The 19021-nt window shown below is 40.8% G+C and overlaps 2 protein-coding genes across 7 annotated transcripts in view; both read left to right on the top strand.

The window, feature by feature from the left end:
* LOC127637388 (scavenger receptor cysteine-rich type 1 protein M130-like) overlaps positions 1–19021 on the top strand; it is a 107766-nt gene that overhangs the window by 63914 nt on the left and 24831 nt on the right. The gene's annotated exons all lie outside the window — the stretch shown is intronic.
* LOC127637391 (uncharacterized) lies at positions 9867–18463 on the top strand. 6 transcript variants are annotated; one of them, XR_007969717.1, is made up of 3 exons: positions 9867–10027; positions 16161–16224; positions 17704–18463. XR_007969717.1 is itself a non-coding variant. In XM_052118424.1 (3 exons), the coding sequence occupies exon 1, from the start codon at positions 12299–12301 to the stop codon at positions 14894–14896; it is 2598 nt and encodes an 865-aa protein (XP_051974384.1). In that variant the 5' UTR covers positions 12078–12298; the 3' UTR covers positions 14897–15282; positions 16161–16224; positions 17704–18463. The 6 variants fall into 6 exon arrangements, 1 of the variants encoding a protein (XP_051974384.1); XR_007969719.1 differs by having other exon boundaries at positions 9867–10036; XR_007969720.1 differs by lacking the exon at positions 9867–10027 and adding an exon at positions 10096–10391.

The raw sequence follows: 19021 nt of genomic DNA, 5'->3' as shown, positions 1-19021 counted from the left end.
ACTTATATAACTTACATTTATACACACAAGTACAATTTTGCTTTAAAAGGATACTCTACACCTGCCGGCCGCTGCGGAGAATCAGGATGCTGAGGTCCGTTCACCAGCGAAGCGTCAAGCGGCTAGGCGGAGTGATGTTCGCCGGAGCACTGCAGGGGAGCGGAGAGTCTTCTCGCTGCCGTGAAGATTCCGTCCGCTGACTATTGTGAATCGATGGTGAAGGTAGAGGGCTTCGAGACAAGAGGTAATCGCTGTCTTGAAGGAAGAAATTCTGAGGAAATGGTGTCTGTGCACCTGTTTTATAGCGGTCAGTTCGCGCCGAAACGAGCGGTCAGTTTCGCGCCAAAACAGGCTGGCTCAAACACCATAGCCAATATTAGAATATTGGCGTTATTGTAGAGAGGTTTCAAATAGGTTGTGTATGAAGGCACTCCCCATATGCGTTAGTAACGCAATGTCAAGTGGACTGAAGTCGTAAGGGAACTAGAACATGCTTCTGTTATGAATCATTGTAATGGTGTGAAAAATTTATAATTCATCAAACTTTGTTAAATAGATGGGTTGCTTCTCAATCGGATGCAGAGAGAGATTTAGCAAGGGATGATCCACATTTCATTAAGGTGGGGGAGGTTGGAATATTAAATCAACACCAGTATTTAATTTAACATCAGCGCCCAGCAATTAGTCTTTGTGCTTATCGAACATTATAATAGCACTACTTCCCTGTACTGCATGAGTTTGATTAAGAAAGATGTGTTGTGTTCTTTTGTGTTACTGATTTGGTATGAACCCTCTTTCTTCAATCAATGGTATATTCCTCACGTGTTGCAATCTTCAGTTTGCGGGAAGCACTCTGAAGAGAGGTATGTTTCTCCGTTAATGGACAATTCAAACAAGGTTTTAGAGCATATTAAATAGAAGTTATTATGAAATCAGAACAAAATATGGTGGTAATACTGTTGGTGGCCCTGTTGTGTGTTAATGTGGTTCTTCATGTTTAATATAGTACATAAACTGTATTGCTTTAAACGTGCAATTGTGTCATATTTCTATGAACTGTTTACATTTTAAGTGTCAGTTAATGCCCTGTGTTGGTTTTCATGGGTATGAGGATGCCTGTTAATGTTGATTTGGGTTTCACTTAATTTCATTTTGATGAGAAGAGTGGTTAATCTGTCTGCACCGAGTGAAATGCGCGCCAGTAATCAGCGGTGCATTTTGGGTAATGTAGTTCATGACTTAAAGCATGTTATGTGTGTTAAGAAGAAGCTGAAACTGTGAATTGTTTCTTTGATATTGTAAGTTGCCTGCATATTAGAAATATGGGACAATGTACTAACTGAATGATGTATTTGCAGATTGTCAATCCAGAACAGATGTTTGTAACACTGTCCCATTTTATGCTTGCAGGTATGAGTTGTTGCATTCATTTTGTCATTATTGTTTTATTAACTTTCAGAATTCATAAATCTTATTAGTTCTACATAAAAAATATGCCTTTGGTGTTATGCATTTTATTAAATGGAACAATTTAAGATACTGTAAAGAAAATACATCTTGTAATATGGAGTTTGCGGGAAGCACTCTGAAGAGAGATTGTCAATCCAGAACAGATGTTTGTAACACTGTCCCATTTTATGCTTGCAGTAAACACACAAAAGTAAAAAGGCATTGCTGGTGTTTCTCTTTATTTGGGGCTGATCCTGTGGTGCGTCCAGTGCTCCGCTACATATTGGTGCCGTGACCCGGATCAAAGATCAGCGGTTGCAGATCACCGGGGACCCAGTCACAACTAGGACTCAGAGGCCACATTTGGTTATCCTAAAGAATAGGAAGGTGATGAAGTTGTGAATCAATTCAGCAGAGAACATTAAAAGCTGTGCAAACACAACGCAAAAGTACAAAGGTCAGAGGAAAATACGCTATAGACAGAAAGTGTAACAAAAATGTCAGTGAATTGTGACTTTCAAGAAAGTGATCAGACATTCCAGGAGCGTGTAGCTGCTGAGTGTGATATTAACAGTGATGAAAATGTGGATAGTAGCAGTGTTGTTACAGGTATAATGAACACCCCCCAAACACCAGCTGGGAATGTTGCAGGGATAGGAAGGGGAAAGCAGTTGATTAGTATGATTGAACACAGGGCTAGGGTCTCTACAATGTCCCCATTGGCAATACACAGACCAGGTGATGGTGTAGGTCAACAAGACGAAGCTGCCCCCAGCCTCAGTCAAAGTCAGCCTGAGGATTTAAAACAAACCCTAGTAGATCTAGTCAAACAACTAGGTAGTGAAATAGGAGCACAAGTAGCCTCAAGTTTTGCAAGCCCAAGGACTCAAGAATCTAATGTTGAAATGACCCCCCCACAGCCAAGAACTACAGGGCAACATCACGACTGGTCAAAAGTAAATCTGATTCTAAAGCCAGAAATAAAGGAACCACCTTTTTTCCGTGGTGATGGCTCAGATAGATGTACAGTGACTGAATGGCAAGAAATTATGCAGTTGTACTTGACCAAGAAAGGGTGTAGCGTGTCTGAACGCGGTGCAGAAATAATGGACAGACTACTCGGACGTGCTAAGGACATAGTTCGAATTGGGATTCGTAATAGCCCCTTAGTGAACATAAGTAGAGACCCTGATATTATCTATGATATTCTCAGACAGCACTTTGGAGAGTCCATTTCTACAACAACCCCTCTAGCTGATTTTTACTCAACTTTGCCAAGACAACTGGAAAGCAGCCTGGACTACTGGATAAGACTCAATAAAACCATTGATCTTGCCAATGAGTGTTTGCAGAGACAAGGGAAGAGGGTTGAAGATCCAGGCCATGAGGCAGCTATGATGTTTGTAAAGCACTGCCCCGAACCAGCCCTCTACACTGCTTTCCGGAGTAAACCAGTTGAGAAATGGACTGTTGGAGAAGTCCAAGAAATGGTTGATAGTTATCACAGGGACACACTTTCAACAAAACCTAGCAGAGCTCAACGTGTTGCAAAAGTTGAAGAGAGAGAACATTCTGGTGCATGGTGCATGCCTCAACAGTCTGCTTTTCCAGTTCCCCAAGCCTCTAACAGTGAACATGCTACGATGGATAGAGTGGTGTTCCTTCTAGAGAAACTGCTGTCCACTCAAGAGAAGAGCCGAGGGAAAGGGAACAGTCGACCATCAACATCTGCCGTCCCTAATGATTTTCCATGCAAAGTGTGTAGCGAGCAAAGTCATACTACACAATCGCACTGTTTTAGAGACGGCCTGTGTTTTAGTTGTCACAAACCTGGTCACAGGGGGTTTGAGTGTCCAGAGAAGAAATCGGGCACAGCAAGAAAACCCACCCCTTCTGGACAGAGTCACAATTTAAACTAAAATGCCCATACAAGGAGGGGGTCAGTGTGGGCGATGCAGTAACTCCCCCAGATGCCACAATCTTTGATCATCTATCCCAATCAGAGAGAACCACTAGCAGTAGTAATGTTGTGTATCAGAGAGTCGTCAGCAATGACAGTCTCTTCTATGCGCCGATATTAGTGCAGGGTTCAGTTGAACTTAAGGCTCTAATAGATAGTGGGTCTATGGCCTGCACGTTAAGTGAAGTAGCCGAACATAAGTTAATCGATGAAGGGGTCCTACAAAGAGAATCAAGTAAGATAACTAAGATAATACTTGTCGGGTGTGGGGGAAAGCAGACACCACCCAAATGCGAATATGAATTAAATGTTGAACTCTTCAAATGCAAAATGGCAGTGCCTGTGCTTGTAGTACCTGGCCAAGTAGACGACATGATTGTAGGGTCAAATGCCATAAAGCATGTGATGCGACATCTGAAAAAAACACAGTGGTATTGGGACAACCTTTCTCAACCTGCCACAGATGATACAGAAGGACTCTTGATGAACTTATTAGCCAATGTAGATCGGTGGCAAGGCAAGGAAATACCCAAAAGCGTGGGTACAGTAATTCTAAAACAGTGTATTACTTTGGCCCCACGACATGAGCACCTGGTATGGGGGAAATTGAAAGAGCAAGTACCCTTATCCATTGGCAGCACTGTCGTTGTAGAGCCCACGACGTCCAAGTCTGCACCAAGAAATGTACTAGTTGCACGTACAGTGTGTCCCTTATGGGGAGACAAATGGATTCCAATGAAGGTAGTCAATTTACTAGATCGCCCTCTTACCCTTAGGCGAAATGCTAAAGTTGCACAGGTTTACCCTTGCCTAGCATTAGAAGACCTAGAACTAACTGGTAGTAATGGAAATGATTCAGAGGTGATTCAATGCACATGTGTCGTCAATACGGCAGAGGAGCCAATGGTTGGGTCTGGATACTCAGGAAAGCTTCATGATTTGGGCCTACATCAAATAGATATCCAGTCATGTGATGTGTCTGAGGAATGGAAGAAAAAACTATCCGACCTTGTTGGTAAATACGAATCGATTTTCTCCCGGGATAGACTTGACTGTGGTGAAGTGAGGGACGTAGTACATCGGATTAGACTGAAAGACGAGAAACCCTTCAGGTTACCCTACAGGAGAGTCCCACCATCACAATTTCAGAAACTAAAGCAGACGCTTGATGAAATGGAGGAGAAAGGGATCATTAGTAAGTCCAGCAGCGAGTGGGCATCTCCACTTGTCTTAGTCTGGAAACCTTCAGGTGAACTGAGAATTTGTACGGATTTCAGATGGTTGAACCAGAGAACTGAAAAAGATGCTTATCCTTTACCTCATCAGGCTGATGCCCTTGCTGCCTTAGGTGGCAATTGCTACTTCAGTACCATGGACCTTACATCTGGGTTCTATAATATACCCATACACAAAGACGATCGCAAATATACAGCGTGTACTACACCTGTAGGGCTGTATGAGTACAATCGAATGGCCCAAGGATTGTGTAATAGTCCAGCTACATTTGCTAGGATGATGACCTCAATATTTGGTGATCAAAATTACATGTCACTCCTGTGTTATTTAGATGACCTCTTGGTTTTTGGCAAGAGTGAACAAGAAGCCCTGGATCGTCTCGAGCTGGTATTTTCACGCTTGAAAGAACATAATCTAAAGCTAGCCCCAAAGAAGTGCTACTTCCTAAGGAAATCTGTCAAATTCTTAGGCCATATAGTCACAGCAGAAGGCATTGCTGCGGATCCTGCAAAGGTTTCTGCGATTAATGAGATCACAGCAAAGGATCTAATGGGAGAAGATGGGAAAACGCCTTCCTACACCAAAGTCAAATCTTTTTTAGGCATGGCCAATTATTATTCACACTTTATTGAGAATTTTTCACGTCTAGCAAAACCATTATTCCAGTTAACAGCAGGACAGAGGGTTAAGCGCAGAGGTGCAAAGGTCAGTGCCAAGCCATTCAGATGCCTCAAGCCAGAAGATTGGACATCAGATTGTGAAATGTCATTGGAAAAGCTTAAGAAGGCTATTAGCACCACCATAGTTTTGGCTCATCCTGACTTTGACAAGCCGTTTCTCTTATTTACTGATGCATCCATGGACGGCTTGGGAGCGGTTCTGAGTCAAATAGTTGATGGTGAGATCAAACCAAGACCAGTTGCATTCGCAAGCAAATCTTTGTCCCGCTCTCAAGCCAGGTACCCAGCACATCGGTTAGAATTCTTTGCACTTAAATGGGCAGTGTGTGATAAGTTTACTCATTGGTTAAAGGGTGCTCACTTCACAGTACTAACCGATAATAATCCATTAACATACATAATGACCAAGCCCAAGCTAGACGCTTGCGAGCAACGGTGGGTCTCAAAGTTAGCACCTTTCGACTTTGATCTTAAGTACATTCCAGGATCACAGAACATCCCAGCAGATCTCCTTAGTCGTGAGCCATTTGCAAAAGGGGTTAGAATGACCGAACCAGGCAACAAGGCAAATCACATGAGTCTTGAATCTGTTCAGAATGCGTTCAAGCTATCTGTCAATTCTCAAGAGAAACATAATGGCGAGAATGAATGTAGAGACAAACAAGAAGTGGGAAGGGAGGAGGTGAAAGCTATTATAGAGTCCAGCCTAGACTGGGATTCCACCTTACCAGTGCGCACAGCCCAATGGTCCCAATTCTCAAGCCATATGTCATGCGGTCTGTCCACTCTCCCAGCGTTTACTGTTGCAGAAATAAGAAAGAAGCAAAGAGATGATGATGTGGTGTTACGGGTGATCTACTTCCTCGAGAGAAAAAGACGGCCATCACGGAGAGAGAAGGTTCACGAGACAGCTCAGGTGCTCCGTATGTTGAAGCATTTTGAAAAGTTGGAGATAAGAGATGGAGTCCTTTATAGGAGATCTAAAGATAAAGTTGGAAAGAGAAGGTATCAGCTTGTAGTGCCTAGCTCTCTGAAGTCAACAGTCTTAAGGGGAACTCATGATGATGTAGGCCATCAGGGCCAGACTAGAACCCTCCATCTAGTTCGTCAACGTTTTTTCTGGAGTGGCATGGACGATGAGGTGAGAAAGTATGTGACACACTGCAAGCGATGTGTTCTCAGCAAGACGCCCGAGCCAGATGCCAGAGCACCTTTGGAATCAGTCAAAACTTGTGAACCACTGGAACTGGTGTGCATTGATTTTTGGTCTGCTGAGGGGAGAAATGACGACAATGTGGATGTACTTGTTCTCACAGACCATTTTACCAAATTGGCACATGCGTTCCCTTGTCCTAATCAGACGGCAAAAGTGGTGGCCCAAAGACTCTGGAACCAATTCTTCTGTGTGTATGGTTTTCCTCGTAGAATCCACTCCGACCAAGGAGCGAATTTTGAGAGCAGACTTATAGCCGAGCTGCTGGAAGTATCAGGAGTAAGGAAATCTCACACCACCCCATACCATCCTATGGGGAATGGCCAAACAGAAAGGTTCAACAGAACACTTGGCAACATGATTCACGCTCTCCCTGCTAGAGCAAAAGTACACTGGCCCCAGATGATTCAAACATTAACTTTTGCGTACAACTGCACAATACATGAGACTACTGGCTTCGCCCCCTTCTACCTCATGTTCGGCAGAGTCCCAAGACTGCCAGTGGATATCATGTTTGGGAGTGTGCTGAGAGATAATGAAGTGGTGGATTATAATGAGTACGTCAATTCATTCAAGAAAGACCTAAAGGAAGCCATCAGGATTGCTCAAAGTAGCACAACACAGGCACAGAAGAAGCAAGCTGAACAGTACAACAAACGAGTCAAGGGTGTTGCTCTGGAAATTGGAGACAAGGTTCTGTTGGCCAATCGTAGGGAACGGGCAAGAGGGAAATTGGCAGACCTGTGGGATTCAACTGTCTATGTAATCACATGGAAAGATCCTAATGTGCATGTTTACAGAGTTGAGGATCCTGTCACAAAAAAGAACAAAGTAGTTCATAGGAACTTCATACTGCCTGTAAATTTCCTTCCGATCAGCCAGAATGATGCAGAATCGACTGTGCTTTCAACCTTGTCAAATGATGGATTAGATGTAGAATGGACAGAGAAAAAAGGGGCACCTGTGTATGCTGATGAAGACTATGATGACCAGAGGACAGCTGCTTGGGTGCTTCAGACCGAGGGCCCAGAGATCCAATCCTATAAAGTCTCGGAAGTGGATTCACAAAGTGGACTCACACAGGATCCTGTGCGTAGTCAAGATCCGCTTACTGTTTTTTTTTATGGAGATTCTGAGAATAAAACTGACCCTGGAGACCCAGGTGAACAGTGGATGGAACACAATCAGTCAGAAGATACTTTGAGTGACACAACTGCATCAGACTACATTCTAAGCAGTATTAGTGGCCTGCATGACTGTTCAAAGCATTGCTCTAGTGTGGATAGTCCTGAAAGTGTTGAAGAGATTGACACTAGGGAGGAAGATAACAGTGTAAGATTGAAGGGTGGTACCTTGCACACACGGTCTGGTAGAATGGTAAAGCCAGTAAGGAGATTGATTGAGTCCATGAGTATGTTGATGGCTGAACCTGGAAAAAAAGAGACTCTTACTGCTTTGATGCAGATGTTCTCTACCTTTGTTGAAAGCTAAAATGTGATATGATCTTACAAAAAGGGACATGAGAATGTAATTAAAAGAAGGTAAATACAGTTTGTAGGAAAAGGGGGAAAAACATTTAACTGATCTGTGGATATATGTATATGGGCATTTATCTACCTGGCAGACTAATCTGCAGTCTTCACAGACGACTTCACGTCACGGTTTTAAGGTCATGTAAGGAAAAATGTGTCCTCTTTCATAATTTTTTCCTTGTCCCATAAAGTTTGATGAAATTGGGAAGGGTGAATGTAATGGTGTGAAAAATTTATAATTCATCAAACTTTGTTAAATAGATGGGTTGCTTCTCAATCGGATGCAGAGAGAGATTTAGCAAGGGATGATCCACATTTCATTAAGGTGGGGGAGGTTGGAATATTAAATCAACACCAGTATTTAATTTAACATCAGCGCCCAGCAATTAGTCTTTGTGCTTATCGAACATTATAATAGCACTACTTCCCTGTACTGCATGAGTTTGATTAAGAAAGATGTGTTGTGTTCTTTTGTGTTACTGATTTGGTATGAACCCTCTTTCTTCAATCAATGGTATATTCCTCACGTGTTGCAATCTTCAGTTTGCGGGAAGCACTCTGAAGAGAGGTATGTTTCTCCGTTAATGGACAATTCAAACAAGGTTTTAGAGCATATTAAATAGAAGTTATTATGAAATCAGAACAAAATATGGTGGTAATACTGTTGGTGGCCCTGTTGTGTGTTAATGTGGTTCTTCATGTTTAATATAGTACATAAACTGTATTGCTTTAAACGTGCAATTGTGTCATATTTCTATGAACTGTTTACATTTTAAGTGTCAGTTAATGCCCTGTGTTGGTTTTCATGGGTATGAGGATGCCTGTTAATGTTGATTTGGGTTTCACTTAATTTCATTTTGATGAGAAGAGTGGTTAATCTGTCTGCACCGAGTGAAATGCGCGCCAGTAATCAGCGGTGCATTTTGGGTAATGTAGTTCATGACTTAAAGCATGTTATGTGTGTTAAGAAGAAGCTGAAACTGTGAATTGTTTCTTTGATATTGTAAGTTGCCTGCATATTAGAAATATGGGACAATGTACTAACTGAATGATGTATTTGCAGATTGTCAATCCAGAACAGATGTTTGTAACACTGTCCCATTTTATGCTTGCAGGTATGAGTTGTTGCATTCATTTTGTCATTATTGTTTTATTAACTTTCAGAATTCATAAATCTTATTAGTTCTACATAAAAAATATGCCTTTGGTGTTATGCATTTTATTAAATGGAACAATTTAAGATACTGTAAAGAAAATACATCTTGTAATATGGAGTTTGCGGGAAGCACTCTGAAGAGAGATTGTCAATCCAGAACAGATGTTTGTAACACTGTCCCATTTTATGCTTGCAGTAAACACACAAAAGTAAAAAGGCATTGCTGGTGTTTCTCTTTATTTGGGGCTGATCCTGTGGTGCGTCCAGTGCTCCGCTACATCATGGAACACTTCCGCATTCAAGAAAAGCTGGATTAAGAAAGCATGTTTTCATACTTTATTTCCTCTGATCACTGAATGCATGAGGTCTGTTGGTTTGTAGGGTTTCTGTAGCATTTTATCATCAATAGTTCACATATATTTAAAATAACATATATTATAGATTATAGTACTGTGTGTGTGTGTGTGTGTGTGGGGTGGGGGCAGGTTTGTGTGTGTGGGGTGGGGGCAGGTTTAAGTGTTTTTTTTTTAGGTTACAAACTAGTAATTACAAGGGTATTGTTGAAGCCATTTCTATGGAAGTAATAATATTTTGAGTTTATTTTGTAAAACCTGAGAAAACCTGTGTTGCATATGGAACGTAGAAATTTTAATGTAAACAGTTTACCAGTGATCTAGTATAATGTAATTTGATTGGTTGTTAGATTTAGTATGAAAGAAATAGAATCCTGCGAAACAGTCAGAAGCCACTGGACTTTGGAGCAACACAGTCTTTTGACCTACACGGAACTACAGTTAATTAGTAAGAAAAGTAAAGATCCTAAGTTTTTATATTTTATGTTTTGAAATTCATAATTAAACAGTCAAACGAAGAACTTTGGATTCAAGACTTTTATTTACTGACGTTTTGTGTTGAGTACAAAAGAACTTTGAAGTCCTAAGCTAGTGAGTCAGCTTGTTGCGCTCACATCTAAGTCAAAAGACTGTTCGACATTGTCAAAATATCGAGTAAATTCAGAAGATTGCTAGACGAAGAACGTTAAAGAAGAAGCCAGCCACTCGTGATTACGGCGAGCTAAGGACGGCGAGCGAATCGAGTGGGCCGAGCTTTGGAAATCTGCTAGCGGCTGCTAACAAAGACAATAGACCAATACGGCTGAAAAGGAGTGAGTCGTCGGCCGAATGAAGTTTTCCCTGAAACAAGTCTGATATTTTCTTCTTGACTCTATTAGCCTCCTGACGATGTTAACGTTAACCATCGTCTAAAAGTCACAGTACGTGTTCACTGGATATTTCGTTCGGAAAGTCATAGAGCTTTACTTAAAGAAATCCTACACTACCGTGACTCTTTTATTTATGAGTGTTTGTGAATACTTAAGAAGAGTAGAAGCTGTGGACAATACCAGGAATTATGACAGTTTTGTGTGAAGATTTTAAAGCGACACGACATGGCAGATGAAAGCGCACTTGCGTGTGTTGACCAAAAGAGGGCGCCAAAGCCCACAGAAAAGGCTGTAGAGGAGAAACTACAAAGGCTGAGAGGAGAACGCAAGGGAAAGTTGGCGCAAATAACCAAACAGAAGAATGATTTAGCCAAATTGAAGGAAAATGAAAACAATGTTAATTTCATTAAATATGAAGCATTGTTTCGGTTTTAAAGATGCTTAAGACATTATGAACGGATTAATGAAGAGTTGTGTGAGTTAATAGATGAAGATGACAAGAAAGCGGTTCAAGATGCTTATGAGAACAAATATTCGGAATTTAAGCAGTTTATAGAAGACACAAACAAATGGATTGCAGATGTTTTAAAAGATGAGGAAGATGATATTAGGCCACATGACAGTGTATCCAAAGCTAACTCCATGGTAAGCCATACTTCCAGTACTAATTCTGCAATGCTGAGAATTAAAGCTGAACGTGAAGCATTGTTGGCAAGAGCTGCAGCAATGAAAAAGAGAGAAGCAATAGAAAAGAAGAAATTCACTTGAGAATTAGAAAAGAGCAATTGGAGCTTGAAACTGAGCTTGCTGCTTCAGATGCCAAATTAAAGGTGTATGAAGAATTTGAAGATGCTCATGAATCTAACTATGATTTATTAGAGCCGCCTTCAAGACCCAAATTTGAACCCCTGATGCGTAGACAAGAAAAACACAATGTAGTTGATTATGTGCGTCATGGAGCTGGTAAGCCATCCCTTACATTCAACCCAAAGCCAGCCACTCAAGTTGGTGTTTCAGTTAGAAGAAAGTCATCGTCAAGGTTTGATGCTGTAAGCAGCACGCCGCATCTTAATCATGATCACACTGATTCTTCTACAGATAGCCTGCACAAAGTGCTACAGCGTCAAAACGAAGTCACCGAGATGCTCATTAAACAACAGAGTTTGTCTCAACTGCCTCAAAGAGACATATCCACGTTTACAGGAGATCCTCTGACTTAGCCTACAGATCTCTCAGCTCAAGGGCATTCGAGCATGCTATCGACAGTAAAACAGACAGTCATCAAGACCGGCTGTACTACCTCGAACAGTTCACGAGCGGGGAGCCACTTGATCTCATAAGGAGCTGTGAGCACATGAGACCCGACAGAGCTTACAAAGAAGACAGAAAACTACTTGATTGTCACTATGGAGATGAAATGACCATCGCTACAGCTTGTATCAAGAAGGCTATGGAATGGCCTCAGATAAGGCCAGAAGACAGAAAAGGATTGAATGCTTTTGCTTTGTTTTTAGTTGGATGTTGTAACACAGTAAATGATGTCGACTACATGGATGAAATGAACAATCCTACCAACATGAAGTCCATTTTATCCAAACTTCCATTCAAACTGAAAGAAAGATGGAGAAGTTATGCTTATGACATTCAAGAAAAAACAAGAAAAAGAGCCAAGTTTCCTGATTTAGTGGAATTTGTGTACAAACAAGCAAAGGTTGCCAATGACCCGCTGTTTGGAGATATCTTGGACTCCACTTCAAGTAATCAGAACAACTCAAAAAAGCAAACAAGCATTAGAAAAAGTGAGTCTAAAAGAAGCAGCTTTGCTGTGAATATGTCTGCTATTGAAAATAATGTCAATAAAAGCCAACCTGAGAAGAAACCTTTTGCAGTCAAGTCAGCAAGTGTCTTTCAAAGATCCTTGTCTTTACTGTCAGAAGAACCATGCACTGAATGCATGCAACAAGATTCGAGAACAGCCTCTGAAAGAAAGAATTCAGTTCTTGAAAACGAACGGCCTTTGTTTTGGGTGTCTGACGGCAGGTCGTATGTCCAAGGACTGTAAAAAAAGGGCCTCTTGTCCAGATTGTTCATTCAAGCACCCAGCTATCTTGCACGTTGTTAAGGAAGATGCTTCATCAAAGAACAACAGTGCGAATGACAGCTCACAAAGCACAAGTGAAGTCACAAGTGCCCTCGTATCTGCAGGGTGCAGAAGAGGTGACCATACTGGGGCCGGGAACAGTGAGTGTATTCTTCCCATCGTACCTGTGCAGATAAAACACAAGAAAGACACAAACATAATTAATACCTATGCTTTCCTGGATCAAGGAAGTACAGCGACTTTCTGCACTGAAGACTTGGCGAAGAAGTTGAATATGCGAGGCAGAAAGACAGAATTCCTGCTTCGCACTATAGCGCAAGAACAGAAAGTGATTAGCTATGAACTTAACGATCTGGAGGTGTGTGGCATAGAAGAGCATGATTACATTCAGCTGCCCAATGTGTATACTCAGCCAGATATACCTGCAGAAAAGGCCAACATCCCACAGAAGAAAGATTTGGAGAGGTGGTCTTACCTGAGTCGAGTCCATCTCCCAAAACTTGAAGCAGATGTTGGTCTGCTCATCGGTGTCAACGCGTATAAAGCCATGGAGCCGTGGGAGATCATTAATAGCCAGACTGACGGACCATACGCTGTGAAGACAGCTCTTGGTTGGGTCGTCAATGGGCCAATTAGCAGATGCCAAGAGAAAGAATCAGATGATGGCAAAAGACAAAGTTTCCTTGTCAACCGTATTTCTGTGATAAGCCTTGATGACATGCTGATGAAGCACTACAATGCAGATTTTCCAGAAAGAAGATGTGACAACAGACGAGAACAGTCTCAACATGACAAGCAGTTCATGCATACGGTGACAGCATCAGCCCAGCTCGTGGATGGTCACTTCCGCATCAAGTTGCCTTTGAAGGATGACAAGGTGAAGATGCCATGCAATCGTGGTATTGCAGAACAGAGGCTTAACTCTTTGAAGAGGAAGTTCAGTAGGAATACAGACTTCGTTCATGAGTACAAGGCTTTTATGGACAACATACTGGAAAAAGGCTACGCAGTAAGGGTTCCAGAAGAACAGTTGACTCGCAGTGATGGAAGATTATGGTTCATTCCACACCATGGGGTGTACCATCCAAAAAAGAGGAAACTCAGAGTCGTTTTTGACTGTGGGGCAACTTACCAAGGTGTGTCCCTAAATGACCAGTTGTTGCAAGGGCCTGACTTAACTAACACCCTCATCGGAGTGTTGCTGAGATTCAGACAGGAGCCTGTCGCCATGATGGCAGATATCGAGTCCATGTTTTACCAGGTGTGGATTACAGACACGGACACAGATATGCTACGCTTTCTCTGGTGGCCAGGCGGTAATCTGAATGTGGAAGCAGTAGAGTACAGAATGTGTGTGCATCTGTTCGGTGCTACATCATCCCCTAGTTGTGCGTCATATGCATTGAGAAGAACAGCAGAGGATGCAGCATCAAAGAGTACCCCAGAAGCCACACAGACAGTCCTCAAGAACTTCTATGTGGACGACTGTTTGAAGTCGGTAGCCACAGAAGACAAAGCCGTTGCTCTTGTGAGGGAGCTGATGACGTTGTGTGCCAGTGGTGGTTTCCATTTGACCAAATGGGTCAGCAACAGCAGAACCCTGCTGGGTTCCATTCCTGGTCACGAACGAGTGGCTGAAGTCAAAGATCTTGATTTGGAGCATGATGAGTTACCAGTGGAACGGGCATTAGGCATACAGTGGTGCACAAGTTCTGACAGCTTCAAGTTCAAAATAAATCTGCCGGACAAGCCATGCACAAGACGAGGCATATTATCTGTAGTCAGTTCAGTGTATGACCCAATGGGTTTTTTGGCACCACTCCTACTACCTGTCAAGTTCATTTTAAGAGATCTCTGCCAAGAGAAGAAATGTTGGGGCGAAGAGATCCACGAAAAGTCATGCCGGACATGGATGAAGTGGCTGACAGACTTAGACAAGCTTTCAGAACTCAGTCTGAACAGATGTTTCAAACCCCTTGCATTTGGTCCCACAAATGCTGCTCAAATCCACAATTTCTCAGACGCTAGTCAAGATGGATATGGCGTTGTGTCGTATCTCTTGCTGACAAATTACCGGGGTGAGAAACATGTAGCATTCTTGATGGGAAAGTCCAGAGTCGCTCCAATTAAACAGATCACGATCCCGAGAATGGAGTTGACAGCAGCGACGGTTGCAGTCAAGATCGATCGGATGTTGAAAGAAGAACTTGAAGTTCTCCTGTTGGAGTCAGTTTTCTGGACGGATAGTACAACAGTACTAAAGTACATTGAAAACGATGCGCTACGTTTCAAGACCTTTGTGGCAAACCGTGTCTCTTTCATTAGAGAAGCGACTACATCTTCTTAGTGGAAGTATGTCAATACCTCACAAAACCCAGCAGATCAGGCTTCAAGAGGTTTGAAGATTCAGAGCTTCATGGAAAGTAAAAGCTGGTTTCAGGGGCCTAGTTTCCTGTGAAAAGAAGTTGAATGGCCGGAACAAGCTGAACAGTGTACTTACCTGACTGAAGATGATGTTGAGGTGAAGACATCCACTGCAGTGTCATGCACAAACTCAAACGAGTGCACAGATCCATTGAACCAGCTTGTTGAGTATTACTCCAGTTGGCATAAGCTGAAAAAGGCAGCAGCCTGGATTTTGCACTTAAGAAGGACGTTGCAACACCTGAGCGAGAAAAGAAAAGAGTTTGAGCAGAACATACCGCAGAATGAGAATGATCCGGAGAAGTGCAGGTTTATAGTTGAACAGCAAATGTTAATGTGCAAAAAGAACCTGGAAACTAGAAATACTTACCAGAGTAGATTGAATATTGAATAAAATAGAAATTACCAGTTTGAATAGTCTGTGAAAGTATTTAGTTGTTAATGCTTTCTAGTTAATGTTTACTTTAAATACTTCCCTGTTAAGAGAAGAAGATTCTTGCTAAAAGGAATTGAGAAAGTGTTAGATGTAGGAGTGTAAATGGCTTCAGTTTAAGTTTAAGTTGATAATTGATATGTTAAAGCCTAGTCAATTAGGGACCGGGTTATGTTGAAGCCATTTCTATGGAAGTAATAATATTTTGAGTTTATTTTGTAAAACCTGAGAAAACCTGTGTTGCATATGGAACGTAGAAATTTTAATGTAAACAGTTTACCAGTGATCTAGTATAATGTAATTTGATTGGTTGTTAGATTTAGTATGAAAGAAATAGAATCCTGCGAAACAGTCAGAAGCCACTGGACTTTGGAGCAACACAGTCTTTTGACCTACACGGAACTACAGTTAATTAGTAAGAAAAGTAAAGATCCTAAGTTTTTATATTTTATGTTTTGAAATTCATAATTAAACAGTCAAACGAAGAACTTTGGATTCAAGACTTTTATTTACTGACGTTTTGTGTTGAGTACAAAAGAACTTTGAAGTCCTAAGCTAGTGAGTCAGCTTGTTGCGCTCACATCTAATATGCTATAAATGTGGTTTATGAGGACATTTCTAGATATTTCAAAATTATGTTTTATTGAAAATGTAAAAATGCAGAACATTTTCTGTGAGGGTTTGGGGTTGTGTTAGGTTTAGGGGACAGAATCTATAGTTCGTACAGTATAACAATGTGTGTGTGTGTCCACAGGCAGGCCAGTCTGAATGAGGCAGCTGAGAGGTATTATGGGAAGGCAGCAGAGCTAAGACCTGATGTAAGTACCATCTTTAACTCTCTTGTTAGATGTTGTAAAGTGACCCTGCAAAATTATTGAATTGTGAAGTACACTTTGCAGAGATCATTATATATTCCTTTAACTGAATGAAAATTAAATGTTCATATACTGTGGAGGAAGTCAACCAAGGCAGGTGGAATAAATACTTTATGCCACAGATATTATGAATAAAATCACGGTACAAACCATTTAGTATTTGATACAATTTCTATAGTGACAGAGCGTATTTAGGCCACGCCCACACCAGGGGGCAATCCAACCGTCTCCATTGACTTTGCAATGACTTATTCATTGTACCCCATTGACTTATAACAAAAAACAAAACAATGTCTAAAAGCTGCTGTGTGACGAGGTGTACAGCAAACAAGCTAAATAACCCAGAAATACATTTTTATAAGATGTCGACCCCAAAAAACAGGTCGACAGCTGGAGACGGTTGGATTGTCCCCCCCCCCCCGGTGGACGTGGTCTTCAGATTATGACGCGTTGCGCTCTGTCTCTATATATTATATTAGTATATTTAATACAAAACGTAGTTGAGCCGTTATGCAAGTGTCTTGAAATGAAAAGAAATAGGAATACTAGAAAGGTATTTTGCTTTATCATTTTAAGTCACTATGACCCAGAAACACATTTTGAGTTCTATGCACTCAAGTAAAAAGAAAAAAAATTTGTACCTATCTTATGATATCATTATTATGTTGTGATTTCAAACCGTTGTCAAAATATAAAAATTTAACTGTTGGCTGAGACTTTCCTTTTTATTTGAACTAAAACTCAAAATGTGTTTCTGGGTCAAAGTGACTAAAAATGATGAAGCAGGTGACATATTATTCAAAGGATGTACACTAATGAGATGAAGATACTAGTCATATCAGCATGTCCAGCTGAATATAAAGTTAAAATAACTACAGTATTTTCTTTTGCGTGATGCTGCATCTAAGTTGTTAGGTGTCAGTGCAACACAAGAATATTACTGTAGACTGCTGTAATGCTATAATGCTAAACAACAGAAATTACAGTGTAAAAATAAACATTGAAGAATCTAAAATATGGATTCTTGTTAGTTTTTCTAGTTTAGTGAAGTCTGTGAGTCTGAGTCTGCTCAGCTTATCTGCTTCTCCAAATATGTAAAGTTCTCAGTAGTGCAGAGTTATATACCCAAATGGCTGATGGCATCTTTCTGTAAGTCAAGTGGTTGATATCATTTAACTGCTTCAGGGCTGCCCCTAGTGCCTGATTTAGTGCCATCTGCCACTGACATGGCCACCAACTACTACAGTGTGAAAAACAGCTACCGTTCAGCCAACGTCAGAGACGGCATCATTACTGCCTCTCACAGATTTCAGTTATAATATTGAATAATGAATAATCAAATACATAAATGTTGTTGGAATTTGTGTGTTGAGACCTAAATGTTTTCCTCTTGTATATTAATTTACTCTCACTTTCACTCAGCATCCAGCTGCTCTGATGAATCTTGGGGCTATCTTCCACCTTAATGGGAAACTGAAGGAGGCAGAGAGCAACTACCTCCGTGCACTGCAGCTCAAACCAGATGACCTCATCACTCAGTCCAACCTCCACAAACTCTGGAATGTCATGCAGAAACGGGGCCTGCAAACTACTGGGTCATGATCTTCTTCCACAACCCCTGCAGATATTTGATCATATTTGATATGTGCGGTTTTGTGGTGTTAGAACTCCTACAGTACATTTTTGTCTTGGCTTGAGGAATTCAGCTCAAACCAAGAGCTTAAATGGGCCCACAATACTGAGAATTGTTTCGAGGCTGGAGTTAAATTCACATCTTTCATTCAACAAACCTTGAGAACAGAGCTGTAGCAGCTACTATAAGTAGGCTACCACAGTGACCAGTACATTAAGAAAACCCCAGAGAACTCACGAGTGAATGTTGGATGCGATTATCCTGGTGGCTTTACTGATGCACTTACAGTTGAAGTGTTTTGTGAGATTACCGCATCATTGATGACCAGGAGCACCAATGAGGAGAACATTCAGTGTATATGTCAAGAGAAACAAGACAATGTGGAAGCCATTGTCTACTGCCAGTCATGTATTTTTCCCCAAAATCCTTCAAAATATATTTGCAATAATTTATTGCTAAAGTTCCGATCAAGTCTGTTTATTTAAAAAAAAAAAAAATGGTGGTGGGGGGTTCATGTCTTCTCTTGCCCAGAAACATTTAACCATAATAAAGAGAAAATTTGTGATATTTCCTAATGCCTGTTCTTTGTAGCTAATTATGACCAATACTAGGCAGATTACTTGTGTATTGTAATCAGGTACTGATTACAAATTACATGACAATAAATTCAATAAGTAACATAATCTAATAGATTACATTTTGGTGTAATCTAGTCCTATTATTTTTGGATTATTTATGGATTACTTTCAACCTAGTTCTATTTTATGTCACATTAATTTAAGTAGGATAATCATTTTATAAAGAAAATGTATTCCATTCTTTATTATTAACAAAAAGAGCTCCTTATGACATTTTTAAAAAGTGCATAAAACATTACATGAAAGAATTAAACATTAAATCTAACATCAACGACAGTGCATGGCCAGAATATATAATTCAAAACAATGAGGCATCAAGTTAATTTTAAGTGGATTAAAGGATACCTGCATTACGAACATTAATTACCATAAAATCAACATAAAACAATCATAAAGTGAAAAAAATCAATGTCCATAAAATCAACAGCAATGAATATGAAAATTATCAATGAATTATTACCAATTTACT

The sequence above is a fragment of the Xyrauchen texanus genome, chromosome 45 (assembly GCF_025860055.1).
Source record: "Xyrauchen texanus isolate HMW12.3.18 chromosome 45, RBS_HiC_50CHRs, whole genome shotgun sequence".
In the NCBI taxonomy this organism is placed as follows: Eukaryota; Metazoa; Chordata; class Actinopteri; order Cypriniformes; family Catostomidae; genus Xyrauchen; species Xyrauchen texanus.
The sequence above is the reverse complement of the archived record's forward strand: the minus strand, read 5'-3'. Positions and strand labels throughout refer to the sequence as shown.

Excerpts from the sequence above, each read along its gene's own strand:
- LOC127637391 (XM_052118424.1), top strand. The coding sequence starts at position 12,299 with ATGTCAATAAAAGCCAACCTGAGAAGAAACCTTTTGCAGTCAAGTCAG.